The sequence below is a fragment of the Gobius niger genome, assembly GCF_951799975.1.
Source record: "Gobius niger genome assembly, chromosome: 1".
NCBI classification, from domain to species: domain Eukaryota; kingdom Metazoa; phylum Chordata; class Actinopteri; order Gobiiformes; family Gobiidae; genus Gobius; species Gobius niger.
Window position 1 is genome coordinate 7,219,289 of NC_136852.1, and position 26,418 is coordinate 7,245,706.

Genomic DNA, 26,418 nt, shown 5'->3' on the forward strand with positions numbered 1-26,418 from the left:
AGAAGGTGAAGCTGCCCGATTGTGAATACCCGCTTTATTTTTTTCGACCCATTCACGGATTATTCTCTATCTTTTTATTACTGAACTTTGAACTATCCGCCATGGCTTCCAGCCTGACGTGCACCGGAGTGATTTGGGCTCTCCTCTCCTTGCTCTGCGCCGCTGCCTCTTGCGTGGGGTTCTTCATGCCCTACTGGCTCCTGGGCACCCAGATGGATAAGCCGGTTTCTTTCGGGACGTTCCGCCGGTGCTCTTACCCCGTGCGGGACGAGGAGAGGCAGGCCACGGTGATGCTGGAGCAGTGCGGGAGATACGCCACCTTTAACGGCATCCCCAGCCTGGAGTGGAGGATCTGCACGGTGGTCACGGGGGTGGGCTGCGGGCTGCTCCTGCTGGTGGCCCTCACGGCGCTCATGGGGTGCTGCATCTCGGATTTGATCTCGCGCACCATCGGGAGAGTGGCGGGAGGCATCCAGTTCGTGGGAGGTGAGTGTTTGTCGTGTCTGTAAAGTTGCCTGCTCCTCCGCTATGTTTGAGGTTTGCTCTGGCCTGGCACTGTGCTGTTAGACGGTGGTTCTCAACAAGTGTTCAGGGCCCAAAAGTGGGTCGTGTGTTCATTCTCTGTTGGTCCTTTGCCAAAAGTGACTGTAGCTCAGGGCTGCATGAAATGACGGAAACATTTCCAGTATTGTGGTAACTCAAGAGCTAAATGAGCTGTGATGTGGTGATGTAAAAATCAATATGTGATTAGGGCTGGGTACCGACACCGATACTTGAACGATGCTTTTTCCGATACGTTTACTAAAATATTTGTCATCGAGAACCAGAAAACAGAACAATAATGTTATTTATTCCATAAGATTTCTATCAGTTTTTGAGCTGAAACTACAAAATCACTTCCTTTAAAGGGGCTATACCTGATTGTACAAAGAAACAGGGTCACTCAAATTTCAAATTGCTATTTTCTGGTCCAAACTCATCTCAAACTTTCCTAATGCATTTACAACATCAACATGAGTCACAGGGACTGAGTTTTAACCAGGTTTCACAACTTTCAGGAAGGAAAACTGTCACTTCACTAGCCTGACATTTTATGACTGTTTTAAGGCGTTAAAACCAGTGTTTTTTTTGGATAAATGTCTGCTTTTACCATATACTAAAGGACAGAACTAATTTTATTCCAATAACAGACAATTAAAAAATCAAGGATTGCTCCTTTAAAGGGGCTAGATGCAAGTTGCCCATTTTATGCTCATTACTACCACCTCTGGTCATATGTGTAACTGCACCTTCTATATTAAGCTCGTGCATGACGGCACTTCGGACCCGAATTAACAACTTTTTGAGTGACAGTGCAGGATTTTATTTATGAGGCTGAATTTCAGCCCACGCCCCAAACGACTTCGACACCGCTGGTTTAACGGTGCCCAGCCCTATTTGTGATATTTTGAGACAGTGTTATCATTGTTTGATGCCGCTTTATGCTCAAACACATACTTTTCCCCATCTCCTCCTATTGGCCACACAAATGTGAACTCCAAGAAGAAGCCGATCTGTATATTACCCATAAAAGGCAATATAAAGCTGCTCAGTGCATAAATCTGATTTCATTGTCATTACCCCCACCCCTATGCAGCAGGCTCGTGCTTTGTTTACGCTGCTTTTGTAACCGTTCCATTATATTTTTGTTATTCTGAAAGAACCAATTGTGGTGATATGTGTTGGCTGTGATCGGTTATTGAGCTGAACTGAAGTAATAACATTTCAGTTTAGTGCTCGTAAACTTTGAACGCTCTGGTGATTAGATGCTTGTGTTTGGCTGTTAGGTCTCTTGTTTTAGAATGATATCCAACATAACATAACAACAATACAGTATGTTCATTTTCTAAGTATTTGACTGTTGAAGTACAGCTTGTTATAGTTTGTTCTCGCAGTTTAGCCTTGTTGATGCCATTTTTGATTGAACACAAAAGAACGAAAAAGTGCTGTCGGTGCCTCCCTCTTTGCCAAATATCACAATGATTGTGTTTCATTTAAAAGGGCTTTCTGTTTCAAAAGGATATTGCACTAAAACACTTGACAAAAGGGCAATATCATTATCACAACACTCAGTAAAGGTATTCATAGCGTTTTGAATGTTTTCTCTCATCGTTCAGCATGAGTTTTCTTTTATCAATTCAAATTTTTTTCATCAGCAAAACAGTGAAACGTGACTCGTAAAATGCTGTGTTTCTCTTTTTTGAAGGGAAATAATGAATAATAGAAATAATAACTCCATTTGTGAGTGTTAGCAGGTGTTTGTCCACCACACTCACAAACAAAGTGCTTGTGCTTCAATATGCCATCATCTTCATCTTCTAAATTGGATTTTCAGTTTGTTCGCTCGGGTTTTTGTAAATGACCGACTTTGAGCATTTCTCCCGTCGCCCCCTTGTTCCTGCCGGGGGAACCTGTGGGCCGTCGGCAGCAGAGCGGTTGTTTCCTTGGGTTCAGAAGTGCGCAGGAAATGAAAAGTCTCCCGGTGAGATGCTGAGTGCGCTGTTCCCTTAATGACTTGGGATCACTTTACAAATCTGCTCATTGTTAGGAGTTCCTGTAGGAGTGATTGCATTTCCATTCAAGAGGAAAAATGCTACTGGGGAGCGTTTAAAATATTACCTACAGGTTCCACCGGCGCAGAAGACCGTTATAAAAATGATGGATTAAAGGATGGCTGTGATTGTGTGTAATGAAGGTTTCGTATCACACTATTATCTTGACTAGCCACTTCTACGCGAGACATTTCTCCTCAAGTATCCCAGAGTCATTCAGAGAAAACTTTACAGCTTCTTTCACCTCTGATTAATTTCTTCCCTTGTTTCCTAATTTGTTCTGAGATGTTCTGCCCCTGAGACTTTTTACGATTAAAATCATTCACTTTTATCTGATTTCTCCAATATGCGGTTGTTCTTTTGACTCGCCATTTGTTGAAAAGCATGAATAAAATGGGTGATATCACACATTTAGATAAAATAAATGAAGTCTTTACGAATATTTATTTTACCTGATAGCCCTCGAACAACTTGATGCCCTTGAAGTAGCCCCCTGTATACAATGTTGGGACACATTTTTTACGCTTTAGCTAATGTAGACCAAGTTAAACCCTGTTTATGATTAGAAATCTTCACGGCATGGCACGGTAGTACAGTGGTTAGAACTCGTGCTTCACAGCTTGAAGGTCCGGGTTCGATTCCCACCTGGGACAAGGCCTTTCTGTGTGGAGTTTGCATGTTCTCCCTCTGTCTTCCTCTGGGAACTCCGGTTTCCCCTACCACTAAAAACATGTACAATAGACTAGGATGAATGAAAATAAAAACTTTACCTTGGGCAACCCTTGAGGAGGATCTCTCTTCAGATCTTGAAGTCTTTGTTAGGAGTTTAGCTGGAAAAGCGAGACCATAGACTCAACGTCAAACTCCACACGCAACGGAAGAAAACTCTCATGACAATTTTTAACTCTTTTTAGCCTTTTCCTGGCAGACTATAAACATATTTATCACACACGAATAAAGTCAAGCCAAAATCAGGTCCATAAGGATGCTTTTTTTTATAGCAAATTGTACAGTAGAAGCGCGAAAAACGGCACTTGTTGCTAGCGTTAGCATATGTAGCATGAAGCTAGCGTAGATTCCTAGTTAGCATTGCCTGTTTTATACGTATTAATGGGACTGTTGAGCTACTTTTTTCCTCTCTATGTCTCTGTATCTTTATATAGTAGAAAAATATATTCATGATTCAGCATTTGTTAAAGTAATGGTGGAGAAATGGGTGAACGTTCAGTTATTGGTGCACTTTTTCAAAATTCCCTTTATTTTCCCGCTCTGGCTGCTTCTGGCACGACCACATATGGACGATTCCAAAGATGCCGTCTGTATATATCAAGATGTTGGAGCTGCTGTATTTTGACTCTTTTTGTGACTTGACTTCGCAGCCGCAACGCTAGGAATCCAACCCGTGACATCCCTTTGCCCCCAGTCAGTTCACAGACTACATGCACAATGATTAAATGTCCCAAATCGTTCATGTTTGCTTGCAAAAATGGATTCCGCACGCCGGCAGCATTGTTTATACTTAGCGAGTGTGTATTTTTGGGGTCCGAGGGAAGACTTTTTGGATGCTGCGTGTTGCCCTGGCGTTCCCATCCCTTTCATTAACTGTGGAGAGAGAAGAAGGGGAGGGAAAAACATCCACTACGCATTTCTGTGGCTTACCGCTCTGCTATTTACAATCCCTCCATCGCCGGAGTCTTAAAAAGTGATGCGACAGTGGAGCAGGTTGCTGGCAGATTTGTCAAAAGCTGGCAGGACCACCGAGTACGCGGCGTGTCCTACTTCCAAAAGGGGCTTAGCTACTTAGAAACATCAGTACTAATGATGTGGAAATACGGGCGGGCGATGTCGAGGTGACGGCTCGGCTCGCTTTATTCCGACGCGCGCACTTTTATGTGAGATCAAGGCGCCGCACGTTAAAGCGAGCGGCTATTTTTGGCTTTAGGATGACAAAAAAAGAAACGCTGTCTGTTCCTGTGATTCCTCTCCTTTGTAGAGCTCAGAAATTCATCCGGAAAGGTTGCTGCCAAAAAAAAAAAAAAGAGAACGCGAAGAGGTACAAAGCGCCTGGAAAAGCTGAAAATGCCAGTAAGCCAAAGGGTAGGGACGGGACTGAGGGGCTAATTGGAAGCGACACAATCGGGAAGCGCGGTGGGCTGTCGGGCCCGTATTGTCTGCCGTCATTTACAGAGAGCAGAAATGTCGAGGCGCCGAAGGGGAGGGAAGAAAAGTACCTGATGAATGAGTTCACCAGAGACAGGTGGGTAAGGGCACAGTGAGCCCCCCTGCTATTATCCGGGGCGGACAATGTCGTTTACAGATGGTCGGTGAAGGAACAAGTTCTTTTGCTGGGAAGGCGGCCGGTCATCGAGTGCATTCTGTTTCCGTAAAGAACCATAAAAGTCATAAAAGTGGAGTGTTTTTGTGGTAATTGAATGTTGCTCCATTTACTATGTTGCCCCGTAGTTGTGTGTCCCTCTGTAGTACACGTCTCTAAACCTTTCTTTGCTGTAAAAAGGTACGATCACTTGGAAAATGGGGGTTCGATACAGGTGCCAGCTAATGCTTTTTGATGCACTTTACAAGCCAAATGCTATAGTTTGAATGCCACAAATGCAAACACATTTTGAATCTCTCAGGATTTGTAAGCATTCTATCAAACAGAGGAAAGGGGGAAATGTTGATAATCAAAAGTTAATTGGCTATTTCGGCCATGAGATACGATACGATAAGACTCTATTGATCATAATGGAGAAATTCACTTGCAGCCGAATGTGTCTTAGAACATAGTTTTTGTGTATTCAGTAAAAATAGTCAAGAACTGTCGTTATTCTCTGAGAAACCCTTTAGTTTTGCTTGCCAGTTTTACGAAATCCTCTTGAGGACTTGTTAAAACATTTTGCGTTTGCTGGACGACTGCTTTAGTGGTTTGTCATTTACTTTTTCTCTCCTATGTAAATGCCTTTGTTTATTATAGGCACAAAAAATGAAAAATCCGAGGCACTCCGATACCTGGTTAAAAGTCCCTTATTGGCATGGCCATCCGATGAAGAACTTTTAATCAGGTTTAAAACAGGAGAATAAAACTGGCCACCAAGTATTTATGTTTTTACAGGATTAGGCTATAGACCTGACATTTGGGGAAATCAGAAATATCGGTCAAAAAGATCAGCCATCAGCCTTAGGAAAAGCTATATCGGTCGACTTCTAAATTTGACAATACTTCCTGTATCACAATGCAAAAGCATATCTTCCCAGCCCGAATAAATACTGATAGAAATGTTCCCCGGCAAAGGCGCACGACTCACTAAAAATGCCTCTGTGACCCACCAGTTGCACCAGGTCATAAGCCACTCCTCCTAGTTGAGCTTTTTGTTTACATTTCTTCGACAATATCTGACTTTAAATATTTCACCGTAGACTTACTTTTTTTGATATGCGACATTTAAACCCGTGATGTTTAAAATAATTCCCGAGCGAGCTTCGAGGGCACCCACTCAATCACTTTGGCATATTTTGGACTGCACAACTTCGCCCGGGGTCGAGAGCATAACCGGTGGTCCAATTATATATGCCTTGTCAAAGTGTCAGTAATTATGTGCGCCTCAAATTTTACACTTCCTGTTAAGTCCGCCGCAAAATACCTTTAAAAAGCCTCGTAAATGTTCTCGGCCTGACAGCTGGCGATGCTGCCCTTGGGTTACAAACTGGTACACGCGGTCCCTTATATCACGGCGGTGCAAACAAACGTTAAATACCTTTTTCGCTGCTCCGCTCGAGGCATCAAAAGGGGGGGTAGAAAACGCGAGCCCACAGCAGCTCGACGGGGAGCCAATAAACCCCCCTAACAACCAAATCCGAGTCAAGAATCCTTCCAATGTGTGAAGCTGCCCGCCCGTGACACCGTCCTCTTTGGAGACGGCGCCGATGCAGAACGCGGGCCAGAGATTTTTTACAGCCAAAAAAGAAGTGACAGTTAACGGATCACACGGGGCTTTTATTTTTAGATAGGAACAGGCTCAGGCGAGAGCGCTTTTGGACCTCCGCCACAGACAATTAACTGTAGCAGGTAGGTAAACAACAGGGAACAAGAACGGTTATTGTTTCAACGTTATTTTCCCCCCCACCCCGCTCGACTGGGCTAATGAGTTTGAGTCTGATAAGTCCTGTGTGAGTCGCCGGGATTGAGATGAATTACTGGGGGGTGGAGGGGGGGTTATATAAAGTGGTTGTTTTACCGGTGGCAGCTCAAAAGGGCGGGGTGGGTCGCTCTGTGCCAAGACGCTCTTCATTAGCCGCCGACAATGGGGACAGAGCGAGTGCAAAAAGGAGGAGAGGAGCCAGCATCAAACGGCGAGCGCTCTTTAAACTTGTAAACACAGATCATTTTTTCTCTTTTCTGATTTCCCATGAGGAGACCGCTTTGGATTGGGATAAAGCAGGCACTTTTGCATACCAGCTGAGAATCACTAATGGCTCTCTTGAAGGAACAGGCCACCGTTTTTCCATACTGAGATATGTTCTTACCTGAGCTTAGACGAGTTGACGTACCTGTCTGGTCTTTGTGCGTGCCCTCAGTCATGCAGAACGACTAAAGATGTTGTTCGCATTTGGCCTCTCCCAGTGTATTCCTATAGCTCCAAACGGGGGGGAAGTTGGAAGCGACCAAGCTCTTCCACGGGCACAAAGACCAGACAGGTACGTATCAACACGTCTAAGAACATATCACAGTGTGGAAAAACGGTGGCCTGTTCCTTTAAAGGGACTATACGGAGTTTAAAAATGTTAAAATTAAGTATTTTCCTCCCCCTACATGTTTTAACAATGTCCTAATGTGTAGAATGAGCTCAGACCTGTTTTGCCAACTTTCCACCCAGGGATGTTCCTTTGTTACAACGTTCCAATATCTGCCTGTTGCTGAACTACAGTGGGAGGAAAAAGTGAGTATGATGATATCACCGTCCATCGTGATAGATAAGCAACATCACGATGGACAGCACTGATCTTCTGTTGGCCTTGTAAACCTTCAAACTTTGCAGGGATTGCACTGTAACAGTTGCTAACCGGTAGCATGCTAGCGTCTTGAGCAGCTTAATCACTGACTCAGACTGAGACTCTGTCGACATGACAAACTGTAAAAATCACAGAGGAACGTTTTCTGTTTCCTTTTTGATGGGTTTATTTAGTCTTCAGAGTGAAGCAGATCTTTAGTAAATCCCGCTGTAGCTCGACAGACAGAGCTGCTACGTCTGTGCCACATTTGCTGGTTTCTTCACATAAACGTGCGTCTCTGGGGCCGTGTTTTCTGTTTTCTTCTTGAGCAATGATTACTAGTACATAAAAATGCCAATCATTTGTCTTTCATTTTCATAGTAGAGATATTGTTACACGTTCTAGAACTGCATAATGCTACTTCGGTATTCAAAATGCGGCCGGATCTCTACGTGATGTCATTGAAAACGCATGTATAAAGAAGTGAAACTATAAACATCACGTAAATGGTCAAACTAAAGACAGCTGGGTAAAAGTGTTTTCCAAATCTTAAATATAATTGTGTTAACTACGTTTTAGCAGAAGTTGTGTCTAAGGCGTCATATGCACTTCAAACACCGTCAGTCATCTGCCTAAAATTGTTAACTTGCACCATTGCTTCCACAGCTGTGACATTCTGTACTGCTTATCTTTTAGCTTGAAATCTGTACAAAAAGTGCAAGCTAGCCGACTCGTTTACTGCCTAGTCATGCTTTAGGAATCACTCTAGCAAATCTCTCCTCTGTAAACTCAACACAACTTAAATGGCTTCAAAGACCCACTGGTTCATAATCTCCTCTCGCCTCCAACTACAATTCCAGGAAGTTTGATAATGAACTGTTTCATATCCTACTTCTCACTTAGATCACAAGATGCGCTGCTCTTTCCAATATTTATTTTTTTAATATTTTTTTTTAAGCGGTCTAATGTGGATAGCGCTCGGCTCCGTCTGACCTCGTTAGACAGCGCTTACTCTCTTCATAATAGCTGAGGGCTCAGGCTTGGCCCAGATGTCGGGGGTTTGTGTTGGATGTTCAAAAAACCTGACGGATACAGTATGAAAATGCAGTGAAGCCTGTAAGAGAGTATTATGTGTGGGACATAAGCAGCTGCCAAGCCTAACCGCGGCTTAAACCCAAACCTGTGACTCATTTAGGGGCTGAGGAGACACTCCATAAAGACGTTCAGGACGTTTTATATAGTGGGCTATTGATGTGACTTTGAGTTGCGGGTTTCCCTTTGGGTGTTAAAAAACATTTAGGCCTGTCACAAGTAAATGTTAAGTTTGTGTAATGAGGCAAGAATATACTGTATAGAGACAAATGAAATGAAACTAACTGAAAAAAATAGAAATCACAGCAATTTCTTGTAATATCTTCAGTAACACATACTGTATAATTGGTCAATTGTTAAAAAAAAATCCTATTGAACAATAAGTTGATGAATGTGACAGGCCTAAAAAGCATTAAAAGTCATTATATCAATTATGCCTAAATTAAAGAGGGGATATCATGCTTTTTGCAGGTATTTGGTAATAATCTCAAACACATCTTTATCACTATGTTAACAACAACAAACAAAAATATCCTGCAGTTTCACTTCCTGATTTCAACACAAAATCCCCGTAAACCCACATCATTCCTCTTGCTCCCCTTGGCTGCGCAGCTGTTTCAAAAAAGAGCATAAAGAAAAACGTCTGGCGGGTGTTTTTACTTTGCAATGAAAAGATTAAAGGAACAGGCCACCGTTTTTCCATACTAAGATATTAACTGAGCTGAGACGAGTTGATGCGTACCTGTCTGGTCTTTACGCGTGCCCTCAGTCACGCAAATAGACCAAAGATGTCAAACGGGGGTGAAGATAGAAGCAACCAAGCCCCATAGAGGAGAGGTGGAGAGGCTAAAAACAACATCTTTGGTCTTTTTGAATGACTGAGCGCATGTGTAAAGACCAGACAGGTACACATCAACTCGTCTAAGCTCAGGTAAGAACATATCTCAGTATGGAAAAACTGTGGCCTATTCCTTTTAAGCTTAGCAAGAGATCAGGAGGTGAGAAAAGCATTTCCTGTTTACGTAGGACCTTGAGGAGCCACTGGAGAAGATTGTAAGATTGCTCAAAGATGCGCTAGCGGCTTAAAACACATCCAGGTCTGTTTTTGATGAGAGAACAAGATTGTAACTTGGTAAAAAGCTCAGTAAAGTCGATTTTGCATAATACCACTCCTTTAAAGGGACTAAATGGAAGTAGATGGACACTTTACTCGCTACTGCCACCTCAGGTCTTACGCGTAACTGCAGTTTCTGTGTTAAGCTCGTGCATGACGGCACTTCAGACCCGAATTAACAACTTTTTGAGTGACAGTGCAGGATTTTAGTGGCAGTTGTGGTGAATACTGTAGGTCTGGACTCATTCACATAGAATTCTGGCAAATGTTAAGAAATGAAATATAACTTTTTAGTATCAGCCCTGTTTTGTTGTAATATAAATCGGCCTGTTTTCATGTTTTATGATCAACAATAGCCCACATAAACTCTCACTCTTGTGCTTATAATAGAAAGTTAATGTGCCTATAATTAAGCCGTGACCTCAAAAAAGATGTTGTTTTGGCCCATTGGGAACGTCCGGCACGTAAAAATCATTGTCACCCCAGACGTTTATTTCCGCGGTCACAACTCCCAAGGCCAAGGATGCGTTTTATCGAGACGCCGTTTAACTGCCGCGTCCTTGAACGCATCAGCAAAACACAAACCCTGGGCCCGACCCGGCTGTGTTTCTCATTAAGGAAGAAGTTTGTCACTAGAAGACAAAGCTTTACTACAGACTGCCCTTGTGAGCTACATTCTTCAACAGCAACACAAAAAAAAAAGCCTCATAGCTCAGCATTTTTTACTCTGAGGGGAACAGTGCTGAGCAAGACAAAGACAGTAATGGTATTGCAAATTGAAAGTTTGACGGACAGGGGTGAAGGGGAACTTTATTTGGCCTGTAGGAGCTTTTGTCCTCTCATAGGTTCTTGGTCAGTGCTTCTTATCTGGATGATTCGGCAAGTTTTAGGTTTGCAATAGTCAAAAACTAACAAGATTATTGCAATTTTTCAATATGCCATTTGCAACTGTCAGGTATTTGATAAAAATGTTAAACACATCTTTATCACTGTCTTAAACTTTGTTAAACTAAATATCCAGTAGTTTCTAGAGATGCACCGATCCAGCTTTTTTGATACCAATACTGGTGTTTGAGTATCTGCCGATATCCGATATTTACCGATACCTTTAAACTTTCTTCAAAGTGTCTTTCTCTGAGTGAAAAATGTTATTGACTCTTCTCCATTGTAAGATCAATAAAGTAATATTTTATTGCCATGTTACAGATCAATTATCAATTATATCTATTGCTAAACTCTTGGATAAACATTTAACATGGATCACTGGAGTTTTCTACACTAATTATCCTTGGGTGTGTTACAGGCTTTAGGTTACATTAATATAAACAACTCACATTAAGTGACCATTACAAATATGTGAGATCAATTATTTGAAACTAAAATACAAACGCTTGGCTTCAGCAGTGGTTATTTTTAGCTTTACAATATCGTACAGCATTGGATATTTGTAGCCGATACCCGATATTTTTTCCAGTATTGGCTCCGATATCTGATACCAGTATCAGATGGCCCCCATTTGCTGCGCAGCTGTTTCAATAAAGAAAGAGAAAATACACCGCTCAGTCCGTGTGCCTATAGTGAAGCGATGCCGAGTGTTTTTATTTTGCGATGAGAAGATTAGCAAGAGATTGAGAGGTGAGGAAAGCGTTTAACAATCAAAGATTACTCAAAGATGCGCTAGCGGCATAAAAAACGCAACTCCAGGCATGGTTTTGGTGAGAGAACAACATTGCAAAATGCTCTAAAAAGTCAGTTTTACATTATACTACCCCCCTTTTTTAGGGTCTTTTCCATGTTTACTTTGTATGGAGGTTCATATAATGGAGGAATATTAACTTTTTTATTGGCTTTCAGATTATAGAAACTCCCAAAACGTAGATAAACGAATGAATCAAAGAAAGCCGTAGGTTTCAATGAGCACAAAGTGGAATCCGCATTAATCCGTTTGGTCTGAACAAAGCCCGCGTTTAGTGTCGTGGCCGCACTTGTGTGCACAGGCTTGTTGGCTGAGCTGGTTGACTACTTCCCCAAAACCGCGCTCCATGTGAGATCTGGCGTAATTGGCGGCGTGGCCCTTTTGGGAAAAGCCTGTGCCTTTGGTTTTCTGGTTGATCGGCCGTGTTTACACCTCTGTGCCAGGGCCTTGTTTGCCCACAGCGGCCCGGGGGTGTCGGGGGAAACGGACAGTGGGGGGTCATGGAGGGGAAACACACGATCAAATGAGGGTCTTTGAGTAGCACGTTTTACACACCGAGGAATGCTCCGCTTCTTCAGCTTCGATAATGAGCCTAGATGGAAAATTGGGTTTGAATTTGAGGATGCTATTTTGGGACTAGTTTCTTCTTTTTTTATTTTTGGCCACATCCAGCTCATCTTACTGTATTGAAGTTTTTCGTTTTTCAGAAAATTGTGTCAAAACATGACTTCAAAAAACTCAAAATCTTGATTCATGCATTTTTATTTAGACTGAGTATGTACATAAGGGTGTTGATCTCAGTCACATGAAAGACTTTAGTGATTCCTCAATATATTGTGGCTTCTTGGATACTGCGTCTCTCAGTATTGCGATATGATATTTTTTGTCACATAATTGTGGACACTGCCGTTGTGCCCTTGGGCAAGACACTTCACCCACCTTGCCTCCAGTGTCTGACAATGGTGTTTGTATGAGAGAGTGAATGGGCGAGTGGTTCTTTGATGCAAAGCGCTTTGAGTGCCATAGGTGTATTATTAGGATCTGATGATTTGTACTTTGTACTTTGGCAGATTTCGGGCAGATATGTTATTTTATATGCTGTATAAGTTTAAAGGGACTGTATACAGAGTTTAAAAACTTCGGGTCTGAAGTGCCGTCATGCACGAGCTTAATATAGAAGCTGCAGTTACACCGTGTGACCTGAGATGGCAGTAGTGAATATAAAGGTGCATTATGCAACTTTTTATGCTGAGAATTTTTTTTTTCTATTCGTTCAGATTTGACCTTGTAGTGACCCAGCAGCTGTATGAGTGGTCAGCATGGCGCCTTTCGATCGTGCTGGTCTCTACAACACTCTAGGATCAATTGTTTTGTAGGTTTTCTAGTAAGAGGCTCCGTCAGCTGTGGAAACCTTCCAAACAATTGATCCTGGAGCGTCTTAGAGATCACTGTGATGGAAAGTAAATGCGCCATGCTGACCACTCATACAGCTGCTGGGTCACTACAAGGTTAAATACGCACAAATATCAACTTTTTTCCACTTAATGTTGCATAATTCACCTTTAAGCATGAGATTTTATCATACACTGCCTGACCAAAGAAAAAGTGTTCACCTGGACTGAACTAACTGTTCTTTTGTGGGGGTGCTACAGTTGGTCAAGTCTTGGTTCAGCAAAACTATGAATGACCAGGTTATTCAATGGATTTCTTCTTCCCTGACGGTACGGGCATATTCCAAGATGCCAATGCCTGGATTCATCAGGCTCACACTGTGAAAAAGTGGTTCAGGGAGCATGAGACCTCATTTTCACACATGGATTGGCCACCACAGAGTTCAGATCTTCAAATGTGGACCCCCTCGGAAATCAGATGTTACATCTCAAGGGGCTTTCAATTAATAAACAATTTACTAAATAATGTCAAAAAATGCTGTTTGTAAGACATATATTGAGCTAATCTCCAATCAAGAAATGTGGGGAAAAAATCTGGAAAAATAGGAGAAAAGATAGAGACAAAAAGTAGGAAAATCTGAGGATTTTTTTTTTTTAATATATGGGGGAAAAAGTGGAACAAAGTAGAAAGAAATGTGGGGGTTTTGGGGGGAAAATTAAGGAAAACTTGGGGGAAAATTAGGAAACAATTGGGAAAATAATGGAGAAAGGGTTTTTGTAGTCTATTCAAGACAATTGTCAAATTTAGATTTTTGCTGGATATTTTTTGCCTATTTCTCATGGTTTGCAAAAATACCATCAGAAATAGCTTCATCATTGTTATCGAGAAAGTCCCCCACAATATTGAGATGTTCATTTTTTGTCAATATCGTCCCCAGCCATTCTTGTGTTATGCATTAAAAATTTATGATCTCTCGTCTTGCGCCCTCCCTTTCAAACCCTTACTGCTAAGTCTGTTGTTCCCTGCCTTGACCCACATCTCCGAACACGTTCCCGCTCGCTGACGTCGCATTGCTGAGGTCAGGCCAGATTAGATTCACGGCGTGTTCCTGAAGGTTACGGTCAATGACGGTCGCTGGCGTTACATGTAAAGGCATGTAAATGAGAGACACATGGACTGCCACTGTGGCTCCTGTACCGCTGCCAGGGGCCATTTGGCAGAGCCGCGCAGTATGGAGGGTCGTACCAGCCCCGGCCGGCAGCTTTGTCCTTGTACGTGTCGGCATCGGGGAGTCCTCGCCAGCTGGAACTCTGCCTCAGCGCTCATATTCAACAGAGATACAGCCCTAATGAATTCATACGGAGCCTGAGATGAAGTGCTAAGGTTTTAGATTCTGCCCGACACGCGGTTGTAAATAACGGCCAGTTCACGGGGCATTTTCAGAGGCTAAGAATCCCCTTGGTCCCACCTGTGTAAATCAGTCAGAATGCTCTCCTTCCCGGTCATTTTTGAATAGCTGCTTTCAACAAATTGCAAGGAACGCACTAGGTACTTCTACATCCTTCGCAAACAACATATTATGTCTCCTTGGGGTATTAGTATGTGTGAAACCTGCCATCCCTGGAGGTTAGATCAGTGGTTCTCAACTGGTGTGGCGTCGGGACCCACAATCACCCTGGGATAACACACAGAAACAACAAAAAAGAAAGTCTTTATAAGCCTCACTGAGGGATTGGGGCAAGGCCATTCCAGAGTCTGGAGGCTACAGCTCGCAACGCTAGAGTTTTTGCGATCTTCAAGCCTGAAGACTGAAGGGTGCGCTCAGAGGAGGAGTGGCACAACAAGTCAGTGATATACCGGGGAGCCTGACCACGCAACGCCCGGATAGTCGAGACAAATTTTTTTAACTCGATGCAAAACTTGACAGGAAGCCAATGAAGACTTGATGGAATGGGGACGATGTGGGCTGTTCTATGTGTTTTCTGTCAAAAGCCTGGCAGCAGCATCATGTACAATCTAAAGTGTTTAGAGTCGACTTGTTAAAACAAGTGAAAAATTACAATAATCAATGTGAGATGAGATGAAAGGGTGAATGATCTGATTTTGGCAACACTTTCCTCTCTTTAGAGATATTTCTCAGGTGTTAAAAACTGTTTTTGGTCAGCTGACGGGAGTGATCCTTCAGTGACATAGACTGATCCAACACAACCCTAAGATTTCTGAGGCTGGTTTTCACAGACGAGCCCAGGGCACCAGGGACGTTCTGATCAGGGGAATCGTTTCATCAGATAAAAAATATTGAAAAAAAAAAAAGTCTTTTCCTCAGAAATGGTTGGTCAGGTCTAGATTCAGCAACACCATGAGCCGAAAGAATGAGATCAGCTGACGACCTGAACATCCTGAATGGCCAGTTTATTCCATTATTGGATCTCTTCTTCCCTGATGGAGCAGGCTGATGACAAATCCAGGATTCATCGGGCTCACATTGTGAAAGAGTGGTTTAGGGAGCATCAAATAAGCTAAAAAAAGCAGAAAATATGTAAAATAACAACAACAACAACAACCCGATAGTCATTTTAACAGACTCGGGTGATTCAATACTTTTTCTTTACTCAAATATGAAAAGAAAAGTTTACTGGTTTTCTGGAAAGGCTCGTGACCCACTGAAAACAGTTCCGCGGCCTGCTTTTGGGTCCCAACCCACCAGTTGAGAACCATGGGTTTAGACCTTGACAAGAATGTTCTTAAAAGCACGGGACTGCTGCATGGTCTAAATCTTGAAAGCTGCTGCTGTCATGTTGGATCCGTAAACAAACTACAATCGATCCATAATACAATCCTCCCCGTTCTGTGATTCGTCCCCAAATCTATGCGAAAATTTCAGCCTTGGTCTCCGGGCTAATGAGCAGTTCAAAATTATTCGAGCGCGCAAAGCAGCATGGGTATTCCCAGGCTGTAAAATATTCTAAACTTAATACAACATTTTCCAAGACTCGCAGAGCTCCTTGCTTAGAGAATCTGGTAAAACAAAATCACCAATTGTACAAAACAATGATTGAGTTTGTGACTAGAAAGAAAATCAGCCTGCGATTCTGCGAACTTGCCAAACCCCTGGTGTATGAATTGAATCTTAATTTGGAAACATAAATTGAAAATCTATCCGCAATATAATTCAATGAGATATATTTTACAGTTGTGCATGCCTAATGATGATAGCCTTAATGACGAAACAAAAAGCCACTGTAATCCAATCCCATCCCGCTCTCCTAGACCTTCTGCTTCACGAGAGCCCATTTCACCACTGGACATGGCGTAATGGTTTTTAAAGAATGCCACGATGCTCTTCACGGCTTATGTTTCCGGCCGCTTGATGGCCTGTAAAGTGGACATGGCTTCCTCCGCCGGGTTGATTGATCACCCAAAGAGCAGGCGTACAGCTGTAATGTGCCCATTCAGCCCTACAGCTATTTTCCGCCGTACGCCTCGCCCCGAAGCCCCCGCCAATGTCACCACAAGAGGGTTGGGAGGAGGAGCGCGGCCAGAGGGAGCTTGTGTGCGCCACAGGGTGCAGTCTATTTTCACCACCACTTTATTCTGTCACGGGCCCAGTCCAATTGATGAAGCACCGCAGTGGAAAAACAGGAAGCACAGGTCAAGGATGTAACAGTAGAAGTAGTTTTGTTAAGGGATGAACATTGTTTTGATTCGATTTGTGATGAATGTTTGAAAGTGAAGATCCACGATGCACATTTTAAACACGGCCACGAGCGTCAACATTTGAAAGAATAGACTGAATTATGAAGTGCTAAACTAATAAAACAAAGCCTCTCATCTCACGTTTGTAGAGCTTTAAATTATTAACAGGTTTCAAACACGAAAAGACACCATGGAGACTGGATATTGTTTCACCACGGGACATGGCTCTCACTCTCGCCTCATGACGAGAGATAAACGGTTTGATTCGTATTTGACATGTTAGAGCCATATGAACCATCCTCCTCCTGCTGGTCCCAGAGTCAGGACTAAACGCTGTAACGCTCCACTGATGAAGAAAAGTCCTGAAGATGTGAGACACGCCACAACTCTGATAATGTTCAAATCCAGGCTCAAAACAGTTCAGTGTCTGCACTCTCCTTCTTTTGATGTAATTAATCTCTTCATATGTGTATGTTTTATGGGCTGATTTGATCCGCCTTCTTGTAATTTTCTGTAACTGTGAACCGTGCTCTAATACATTTGCCTTGCCTTGAGGTTACTGGCATCGAGACAATAGATACAGACGGCATCTCGTCATAGAAGGGGGCGTGGCTTCGCCGAGGGGGAAAATAGAATCTTTAGAGAAGCACAATTTTTCACTCTTCCATTTTGTGGTGGAATATGAACTTATTTATCACATATAAATAAAGTCAAGTGTAAATGGGGCCCGTATGGATATTTTCTCACAGCACACTGTTCTGTAGAAGTGAAAAAATGGCAGATGTAGCTTGTGCTAGCTAATTTTAGCATTAGCCCGATGCTAACATGAAGCATCAAGTTAGCATTCTCCGTTATTTATGTATTTATGGGATGTTGAACCACTCTGCTCCTCTCCATGTCTTTGTATCTTTATTTAGTAGAAAACTTTATTAAAATTCAGCATTAAAGTAGTTTTTGAATAATTAAAGAAAGTTTAGATTTTTCTCCAAATTGTTTTCCCCCTTAACTGTTTTCAAACATGACCATATATGGGCGATAAAAACCTCCATCTTCTCGGTTCTCCTGATGTTGCCCTCTGCTCCTGACAGGTTTCCCTGAGACACTGGTTGAAGGATGGGTCAAATGCAGCGGACAAAGCAGTCAGTACAATACAAACACATAACCTAAGTGCAGTCTTCACAAGCTGCTGATTCCAACCTGAAAGATGCCATTTTGAGTGTAGTCACACAGCCCCATTGTTGTTAAACCATTACATTAAAATGCTTGACATACATTCATTTATATTCCACTGTTTATCTTCCCAGCGTTGAGTGGGGGATGGGGCTTGAGCTGAGCCAAGCTGCTTCAAGAGCAAGACGCGCACAGCTGATTTCTTTACACGACACCCAAATGCATATATTCAGCTGCAGTATGATCGTGACGGTGATACACTAAGGTTTATGCCTGCCAGACTAACTTGAAATCAAACTTTGCTCATTAAAATTGAGTAGGGTTTATTAAAAGTTGAAACTTTTGCAATAGCGATTGACGGTGGAACTGTTTGAATTGCATAAACTGTTGAAATTGGATATTTCACTGCATAAATTGGTACATTTGCATATGGGTGAAAGGTTTCTTACTGTAAAGTGCTTTGGGCCTGATAAAGGTAGAAAAGCACTATATAAATTGAATCCATTTACCATTTTTACCATTATACTGGAATATTCTTCAAATACTGTTTAACTGTTTATTTATTTATGTGGGTCACTACTTTTTACTTGTACTTGAGTAAAATGATTACAAAGCAAAGTTACTCTTACTTGAGTGAATATTTTGGCTGCTCTACCCTCCTCTGATGCCAGTAATCTACAGCTAAAGTTTCAGTTTGATTTCTTGTTTTTTTTCCCTCTATTCACATGCAGTGTCTGTGTGGTTTAAATAACCATATTTTTCATGTTCTCGTCCAGAGGATCTTTTTGTTTCTTTGCTTTTTGTGATAAAATGAAATCTGAGGCACAAAAACATGCAGATTTTTTTTTATTGCAGTGTCACAAACAAAGATGATGTTTCACCAAAACACCACACTTCAAATACTTTGTTTTCCGTCGTGCTCTGGGCGCTGTTGTCCTCCGTGTGCGCTCATGTGTTTTTTTTTTCACAAGTTGATATTTGTAGGAAAATGCTTTCTTACAAGTTAGGCGCTTGTGTGCGTTCTTCTGTGTCTGATGAGGGTACACCGACGTGCAAAGGCTTTGTTGCAGGTTGAACAGCTGTAAGGTTTCTCGCCTGTATGGGTTCTTCTATGTCTGATGAGGACAGATTTTAGTGAAAATGTTTTGTTGCAGGTTGAACAGCTGTAAGGTTTCTCGCCTGTGTGCGTTCTTCTATGTCTGATGAGGTTACACCGTTGTGCAAAGGCTTTGTTACAGGTTGAACAGCTGTAAGGTTTCTCGCCTGTATGTGTTCTTCTATGTGTGATGAGGACAGATTTTCGTGAACATGCTTTGTCGCAGGTTAGACATATATAAGGTTTTTCACCTGTGTGTGTACGTCTATGTCTGATGAGGTTAGCTTTGCGTGCAAAGGCTGTGTTACAGGTTAAACAGCTGTAAGGCCTCTCCCCCGTGTGAACTCTAATGTGGCTTTGTAAAGCCTGTTGAGTCCCAAATCTCTTCTTACAAACTGAGCACTGGTTCTTCTTCTCAGCTCCATCAGGTCCTGACTTGTCTTGATTGTGGTCAGTGGTCTCCGGTGCAGACTTGTTGTTAGGGGACAGTTTGGTGCTTCTGTCTCTGCTCTGGACTTGGTTGTAGCTGTGTTCAGTCTTCACTCTGACAGCACCGGACTCTGGGACAGGCCTGAAAAATCATTTAAAGAAACACTTACTAATAACATTTGTCAGTGAAACATCAGTGTGACGTGTTGTAAAGTGCTGGAGCCTACACTGGCAGCTGCTCTTCCTCCTGAGTGACGCTCTGCTCCTCTGGCTCCTCTGGCTCCTCTTTAATCCAAGCAGTCTCTGTAAATCCCTGGTTCAGACCCTGGTTCAGCAGGACTCTTCTGCTCAGAGCCTGGTCCAGGAGCCGCTGTGTCCTCTGGTTTTTCTCTTCAGAGCGACGCAGTACCTCGTCATACTCCGCTGTGACTCTTTCCAACAGCGCAGAAATCTCTTCAGCCGCCGCCACCAGACGCTCATTCACCAAAGCTCTCAGCGTTTGGACTTTAGACATTTTCACAAACTCAAACAGGTGGCGACCACTTCAGCCCTGAACAACACAGGCACAGACAACACAGAAAACAATGAGATTTAACTGTACAGATGCGACGACTGACTATAATATAAAATATCGTTTTGACCCTATGTTTACTGTCAACTGTCGAGCTGTTACCATGGAGATCGAGCATGTTTGGCTGTTAGAAAACATTTTCCATTAGCTAAAAATAGTATAAAAAGTGAAGAAAAAAAGCCGTGGAATAACTCCATTAGCTGTTGAGTCACCATTGGTATATACTTTTAAAATCTCCATTAGCGATATCAAAGTTTATTTCTATAGCACTTTACAACAACATCAGAAAGACCAAAGCGCTTCACAGAAAGGTAAAACTTCACAGTCCTGAACATAACATAAAACAGACTGTGTTTTACGTTCAGTTATACAATCATTGAACACAGTGCTCCCACACAAAATCCCAATCTCAAATCTAAAAAGTCATCTAAACATCACGATTGAAATTGATCTGATTGATCATGTTATAGACAATCCTATGTAACATTTGGGATCAATTAAACACAGGGCTTACCTGTAAAATCGGAAATCATGAAGTCACGGCCAACAGTTATTCACTCACAACACTAAGGGCGTTGCTAACTTTAAAATTAAACAAACACAAATAAACTTTGGTTTCTATAGATTCCTCCAGAATTCTTTTCAAATGGAAATAAATCTGTAGAAATGCGCATTTTGTTTGGCAAATCAGCGGTTTCAAACTCCGCCTCCACTACACAGTTGTTATTATTTGATCTGTCCAGTCATTTGAGGTTTCATTTTAGTTTATATTTAAATAGGCACAGTTCCAAAACAGCTGATTACAAAATCCAGTGTTAGTGTTTCCCCTCAGTCTTTCTGCTGCTTGACTACGGTCACGAGGTGGGTGAAGTGTCTTGCCCAACGACATTTCAACAGTCTGTACCTATAACTCGAGGCAGAGAGGGAAGGAAGTAGCTTTTGGGAAAAACAATTTTTCACTCTTTTTAGCCATTTTCTGCCTTAAAGGGGCTGGATGCAAGTTGGCTATTTTATACTCACTACTGCCATCTCAGGCCATATGTGTAACTGCACCTTCTATATTAAGCTCGTGCATGACGACACTTCCGACCCCGAAGTAACACCTTTCTGAGTGACAGTGCAGGATTTTAGAGGCAGTTGTGGTGAACAGGTCTGAGCTCATTCTACACATTTGGACATGTTTGGAACTTCAAGGGGGAGGAAAATTTAAACTCCCTATAGTCCCTTTAACATAAACTTATTTATCACAGACAAATAAAGTCAAGTCTAAACCGGGTCCATATGAATGTTTTTTCACAGCAGGTTGTTCAGTGGAGGTGAAAAAAAAAAAACGGCATTCGTAGCTTAGCTAGCGTTAGTATGTAGCATGAATCGTCATGTTAGCATTCTCCGTTGTTTATAGCCTACAGCAGTGATCTCTGCATGGTCTCTCATGGTCTCTGCATGGTCTACTCGGTCTCAAGCGGTTGTGGCAACGTTGTGAACACTATTTGTTGTCCTCAACCTGTGAGACGTTTCTGTGAAGTCCCTGCAATATCACCGAGACTAGCTGGAGACTTGCTTTATCTCCTGGGGACGTCACGGAGACATCTCTGTGACCAGCTGTGACCAGCAGCAACTCCAGTCTCCAACTAGTTTAACCAGGGCGGTGCGATAGGCCCTTGAAGACCAAGTTTCGATGGTCCATGTAATTATACAAAATTAAAAGAAATAGTTTTTTATGGAAGAAATTAAAAAAGTAAACCTACCAAGTATCGTGAAAGTAACGGTATTCTTTCGATATTCACCCAGCCCTATTAGGTACTGGTTAAAGTGTTGGTCCATTGCTTTATCTTGAAGCCACTTTAACAATTAAAACCCTATAGCCTTGTTTATACTGACAAATGAACACCGCCTCAGGACACTGTGCAAGAATCATTGCAATCACATTTTGCATATCGCTGCAATTATTTAGATAACGATGTCTGTGAGCAACAAAATATCAGGTCTCCGTGTGATTTATTATAACCTGCAAACCACGTACTTTAAACCTCTCCAAACATGCATCAGAGTCTTGTGTGAGCACTTAGAATTTCAGTTTTCTCTCAAGTCCTAATGCTCCTGGACATGTTTAAAATATGCAATGTGAACTGAATCTTCACTACAAAGCGAATTTGCAAATTTAGAAAAATCACATTAGAGATTTTCCGAAAGTGTGCAGCCCTGGACTCACGGATGGGCTGGTAAATTGGTTTGGGAAATGGTCATTAGTCGTCTTCTTGTGTCTTGGCAGTTTCTGAATTGTCGAATTTCTGAAGTAAAACGACCACTTAGCACCTTGCATACTTGTGGTCTGAATAACAAATGGCCTCGGTGCTTTCTGACAGTCTGCCCTAACACTTCCTGTTTTAGGTTACAGCCGTATTATCTCCACTGCTCCCAGTCTTTAGCTCCCTTTGTTCCACCTTTTGTCCGGACTCCTCTGACAGACCACCCCTCCGTGTCCTTCCATTCTCTTCCCCTCATCGTCTCCTTTGCCGCCTGCCAAATAAAAATGACCAGGCCACTGACCCGCGGAGTGGAGGCATGGACTCGGGCAATAATGAAATACTGGCACTTGATACTGGCACTGAATGAATACTCACACAAGAAGGTTGGCGCGGGGAAATGGCACAAAACTAATATCGGGGGAGTTTCTCGTTACCATAAAGGACTTTAAAGCCTTTATGAATGCAGACAACAACTCAAAGATTGTGGAAAGCTGCAGAGACTGTTTATAGTCATTTATATTAATCAATTATAGCATTTTAAATTAACGTTACTGTGATGCTCAAAAAGAGAGTTCACCTTTCTGAACTTGTGTGCTAAAATCAAGGCTATAAATGTCATAGAAAATACCAAACACTGTGGTCTAAAACATATTTTACCATGGTCTGGGTGAATGCTCAATTCTGGCTAACTGGCATGCGTTAAAACTGTATAATGCGCAGTTAGTCTGGCACCAGATAAATTACGTTCTATATCACTCCACAGAGACAGACGGCATCTCTGTAATCGCCCATATATGGTCATGCTTGAAAACAGTTATGGCGGAAAACAATTTTGAGAAAAATCAAAACTTCCTCTATTTATTCAAAAACTACTTTAACAAACGCTGAATTATGGATATAGTTTTCTACTAAATAAAGATACAAAGACAAAGTGGTTCAAAAGCCCATAAATACATAAAAAAAACGGAGAATGCTAACATGATGCTACATGTTAGCATCGTGCTAATGCTAACACTAGCTAGCGCTTGCTGTGACTGCCGTTTTTTCACTTCTACTGAACAATTTGCTGTGAGAAAATATCCATATGGACCCAATTTACACTTGACTTTATTCGTATGTGATAAATACTTTCATATTCTACCAGAAAATGGCAAAAAAGAGAAAATTGTGTTTCCCAAAAGATTCTATTTTCCCCTTGGCGAGGCCACGCCCCCTTCTATGTCTGTCTGTATCTATATCACTTCATTGCAGCTGTTTCCATAGTAATGACAAGCAATTGAGCTGGAGCCAGCTTCAGGGAAAATGGCTTAAAGGAACAGGCCACCGTGAGATATGTTCTTACCTGAGCTTAGACGAGTTTATAGAGTTTGGGAAAGTCCACAGTTACCATGGAGATCCGCCATCTTTGCAGCTGTTAGCATACATTTCCATAGACTAACATTTGCTAAAAACAGTATAAAAAGCGGGGGGGAAAACATTGAACATCTCCATTAGCTGCTGAGTTACTGCTGGTAAATACATCTAACACACTGTGGTGTTCAAGTGTTTTAATGTGAACAATAACTCAGTATTTTAACTTTTAAAATCTCCATTAGTTTACAATTGCTGCTAATCCTATAATGCTTAGCGATATGACATCACATTCCCGAAGTCTATACGTACCTGTCTGGTCTTTGTGCCCGTGGTAGAGCTTGGTTGCTTCCAACTTCACCCCCATTTGGAGCTATAGGAATACATTGGGAGATGCTAACAACATATTTGGTTGTTTTGCATGACTGAGCGCACGCACAAAGACCAGACAGGTACGCATCAACTCGTCTAAGCTCAGGTAAGAAGTTTTTCTCAGTATGGAACCAGCGGTGGACTCTTCCTTTAAACAGCTTGGAGCAGTGCATTAGACGGTTTTAATGCACCCTGCTGTGTTCTTATCTCCGTGTCGTTCGTTAAAACGGTATGATGCACTGATCCTCATTGTTTAAGCCTTAACATCATCTGAAGTTAAGGCATTTTTTGCTCAAGTTTTGCTTGTTTTGTCCAACTATCGTTCCTCTGTTTGATGAAGTGTTTGCAAAACAATTTTTTTTCTTTGTTTGAAGCATTAAAATATAGCATTTGGGCAAGTGGTATTGGACTTGCTCCCTCCTGTATAAACCCTGTATTCAGGTTAGGAAATACAATGTTTTCTTGCAAACAACATAAAGGTTAATGCTAGAGAGTCGGGTTGGTATGGACGATCTGCTGTGAAAACTTTAAATTGGGTTTGGGGTCGGGGTTAGGGCTGCTTATATTTTCAGATAAACAAACTCCTAGATCTATCCACAGCAGACTATCCAGCACTAACCCAACAAAAATGTCCTTTTTTCTGCAGCGTAAAACCTGCTGACCTTGTAGTTTAGACCTGTGTTCATATTTTTATCTTCTCCCCAGTGTCCAATATTTGAAATCGTGGAAATCTTCACAGGATCTCTTAACAGGATTCTAAAATCAAATAGTTCAGATGTTTTATCCAAAGTCTGAGGCCCTAGAATAATCTACAAAGCATTGAAATATTACTTTTCACCCCTCTCCGCCGTGTTGTAATGTGGCAGATCTTCTAAGCTTAGTTGCCTTTGTGACACTGCTATATTGCCCATCTCTGCAAGAAGAGAGAATCGGGGCGGAAAGCTCAGCACTGCCGGGGATTTAGTTCTGTCAAACAGGAAGTCTGGCGAACCAAAGCTCAGACAGACGAGTTATTTCAGTCTGTTTCTATGTTAAGTCATTGTTTTCTCTGTCACAGTAGCTGGCGTGCGGCGTATTGGGTTGCTCCCGTAGCCCTTTCCAGCGAGCGCGTCTCGTGTCTCTGCCTCCGTGCCTCGCATTTAATGGAAGCCAAAGCCGGCGAGGGGGAAACGTGACAGCTGTGGGAACCGACTAAAAACCTGCTAAATTAATCCCGCAGCCATGAAACGGTGTGTAGGCCGGATTGATCGCTTGACGGATGGCCAAATCGACGAGCGGCAATTTGAATAGTCAGTCGATAGTGTGCGTATTAATCACGCCAGCCCTCACAAGCGCTTCACTCCGGAATTGTTCAAAGACAACACAGAACTGCGAGATGGTGCTTTTATTGAACAAATGGCCTTTTCATTATGTGCATTTTTCATAAATTGAGCGGACAAATGCGAAGATGATGCAAGTGGCTATTTGCTGCTGAGGTTCTAGGGAGAGTCTTGTTCAAGCGCTGACTGATATATTGACCAGGTTTGATATCAAACCTGAACATGTCATACCTCAATTGACAGCTTAAAGGCCTTCACAATTCAATGGTCTAAGCCTTTTTTAGAAACACATAAACATGATTAATTGAGGTCACCACACAGCAGCAACAGTACGTGATGATGAGGCACATTGGCCCGGCATCTGCAACCTACAGTTTTAGGCCAGTCCTGCTCTTGCGGCTCTTCAGCTGTCAAGTGAAAGGCGATATGTCTTAATTTGGTCCTAGTTTATGCTAGCTTTTTTCCAGAAAAGTTCACTCTTCGGATCAAAAAGGTTGCAGCTTTGTGAAATTCAACATGCTTGTCCTTTTCCTGGGTCCACTTTTTGTAAAAACCTTATTAACGTAAATGTAAATGGTAACAGTTCTCACATTAAATCAGTTGAAAAGGTTTTTTTTTTACCATGGATGTTATTGGTCATTAGTAGTGGGCAGTATATCGTCTCCAACAGCGGTTCCCAAAGTTCCCAAAGACGATTTTAAGCCTTTATTTTTTACATTCTTGATGTGTTTTCAGAGCCGTGGGAAGATATTTTGGCTAGAGGGTGCTGAGAGACAAGATTGCCCCCAAAATGCTATTTCTGTTTGGAAACTTTCCACCAGGGAGTGAAGTAGCACCCTTAGCACCCTGGGTTCCCACGACCTTGAGTGTTTTTTGATTGAAGTTTAGTGAAATTAAGCCAAATATCAAAATGCTGTATCCAAAACTAATATCATTAAACCAGATTATAAATGCTTTGCACTTTAAATTGTTATAAATGCTAATTACATTTTACAAAAGGAGGTCCCGAGTTGTTGGTGAGTGATTTTGGGGGGCACGCCTGAAAGGTTTGGGAACCCCTGGTCTACGAGATAATGTCGAAATTGCTGTTTGGAAGATATGCAAATCTACATCGAGTTTATCTGAGATCAGATAAACTCGATGTAGATTTGCAACTGAAAAGTTGCACAGCACGGTGGCGCAACAGTTAGCGCTCGTGCTTCACAGGTAGAAGGTCTCGGGTTCAATTCCCACCTGGACGGGGCCTTTCTGTGTGGAGTTTGCATGTTCTCCCCGTGTCTGCGTAGGTTTCC

At 42.2% G+C, this 26,418-nt stretch overlaps 1 protein-coding gene across 1 annotated transcript in view; it reads left to right on the top strand.

Annotated features, from left to right (window-relative positions):
• Window positions 1–10: 10 nt before the first annotated feature.
• The window catches only part of LOC306977050 (LHFPL tetraspan subfamily member 6 protein), a 148,950-nt gene continuing 122,542 nt past the window's right edge, over window positions 11–26,418 (top strand). Inside the window, exon 1 of the mRNA XM_079575216.1 lies at window positions 11–486. Coding sequence (XP_079431342.1) covers window positions 102–486 — 385 coding nt within the window. The 5' untranslated portion in view covers window positions 11–101. The remainder of the gene's footprint in view (window positions 487–26,418) is intronic.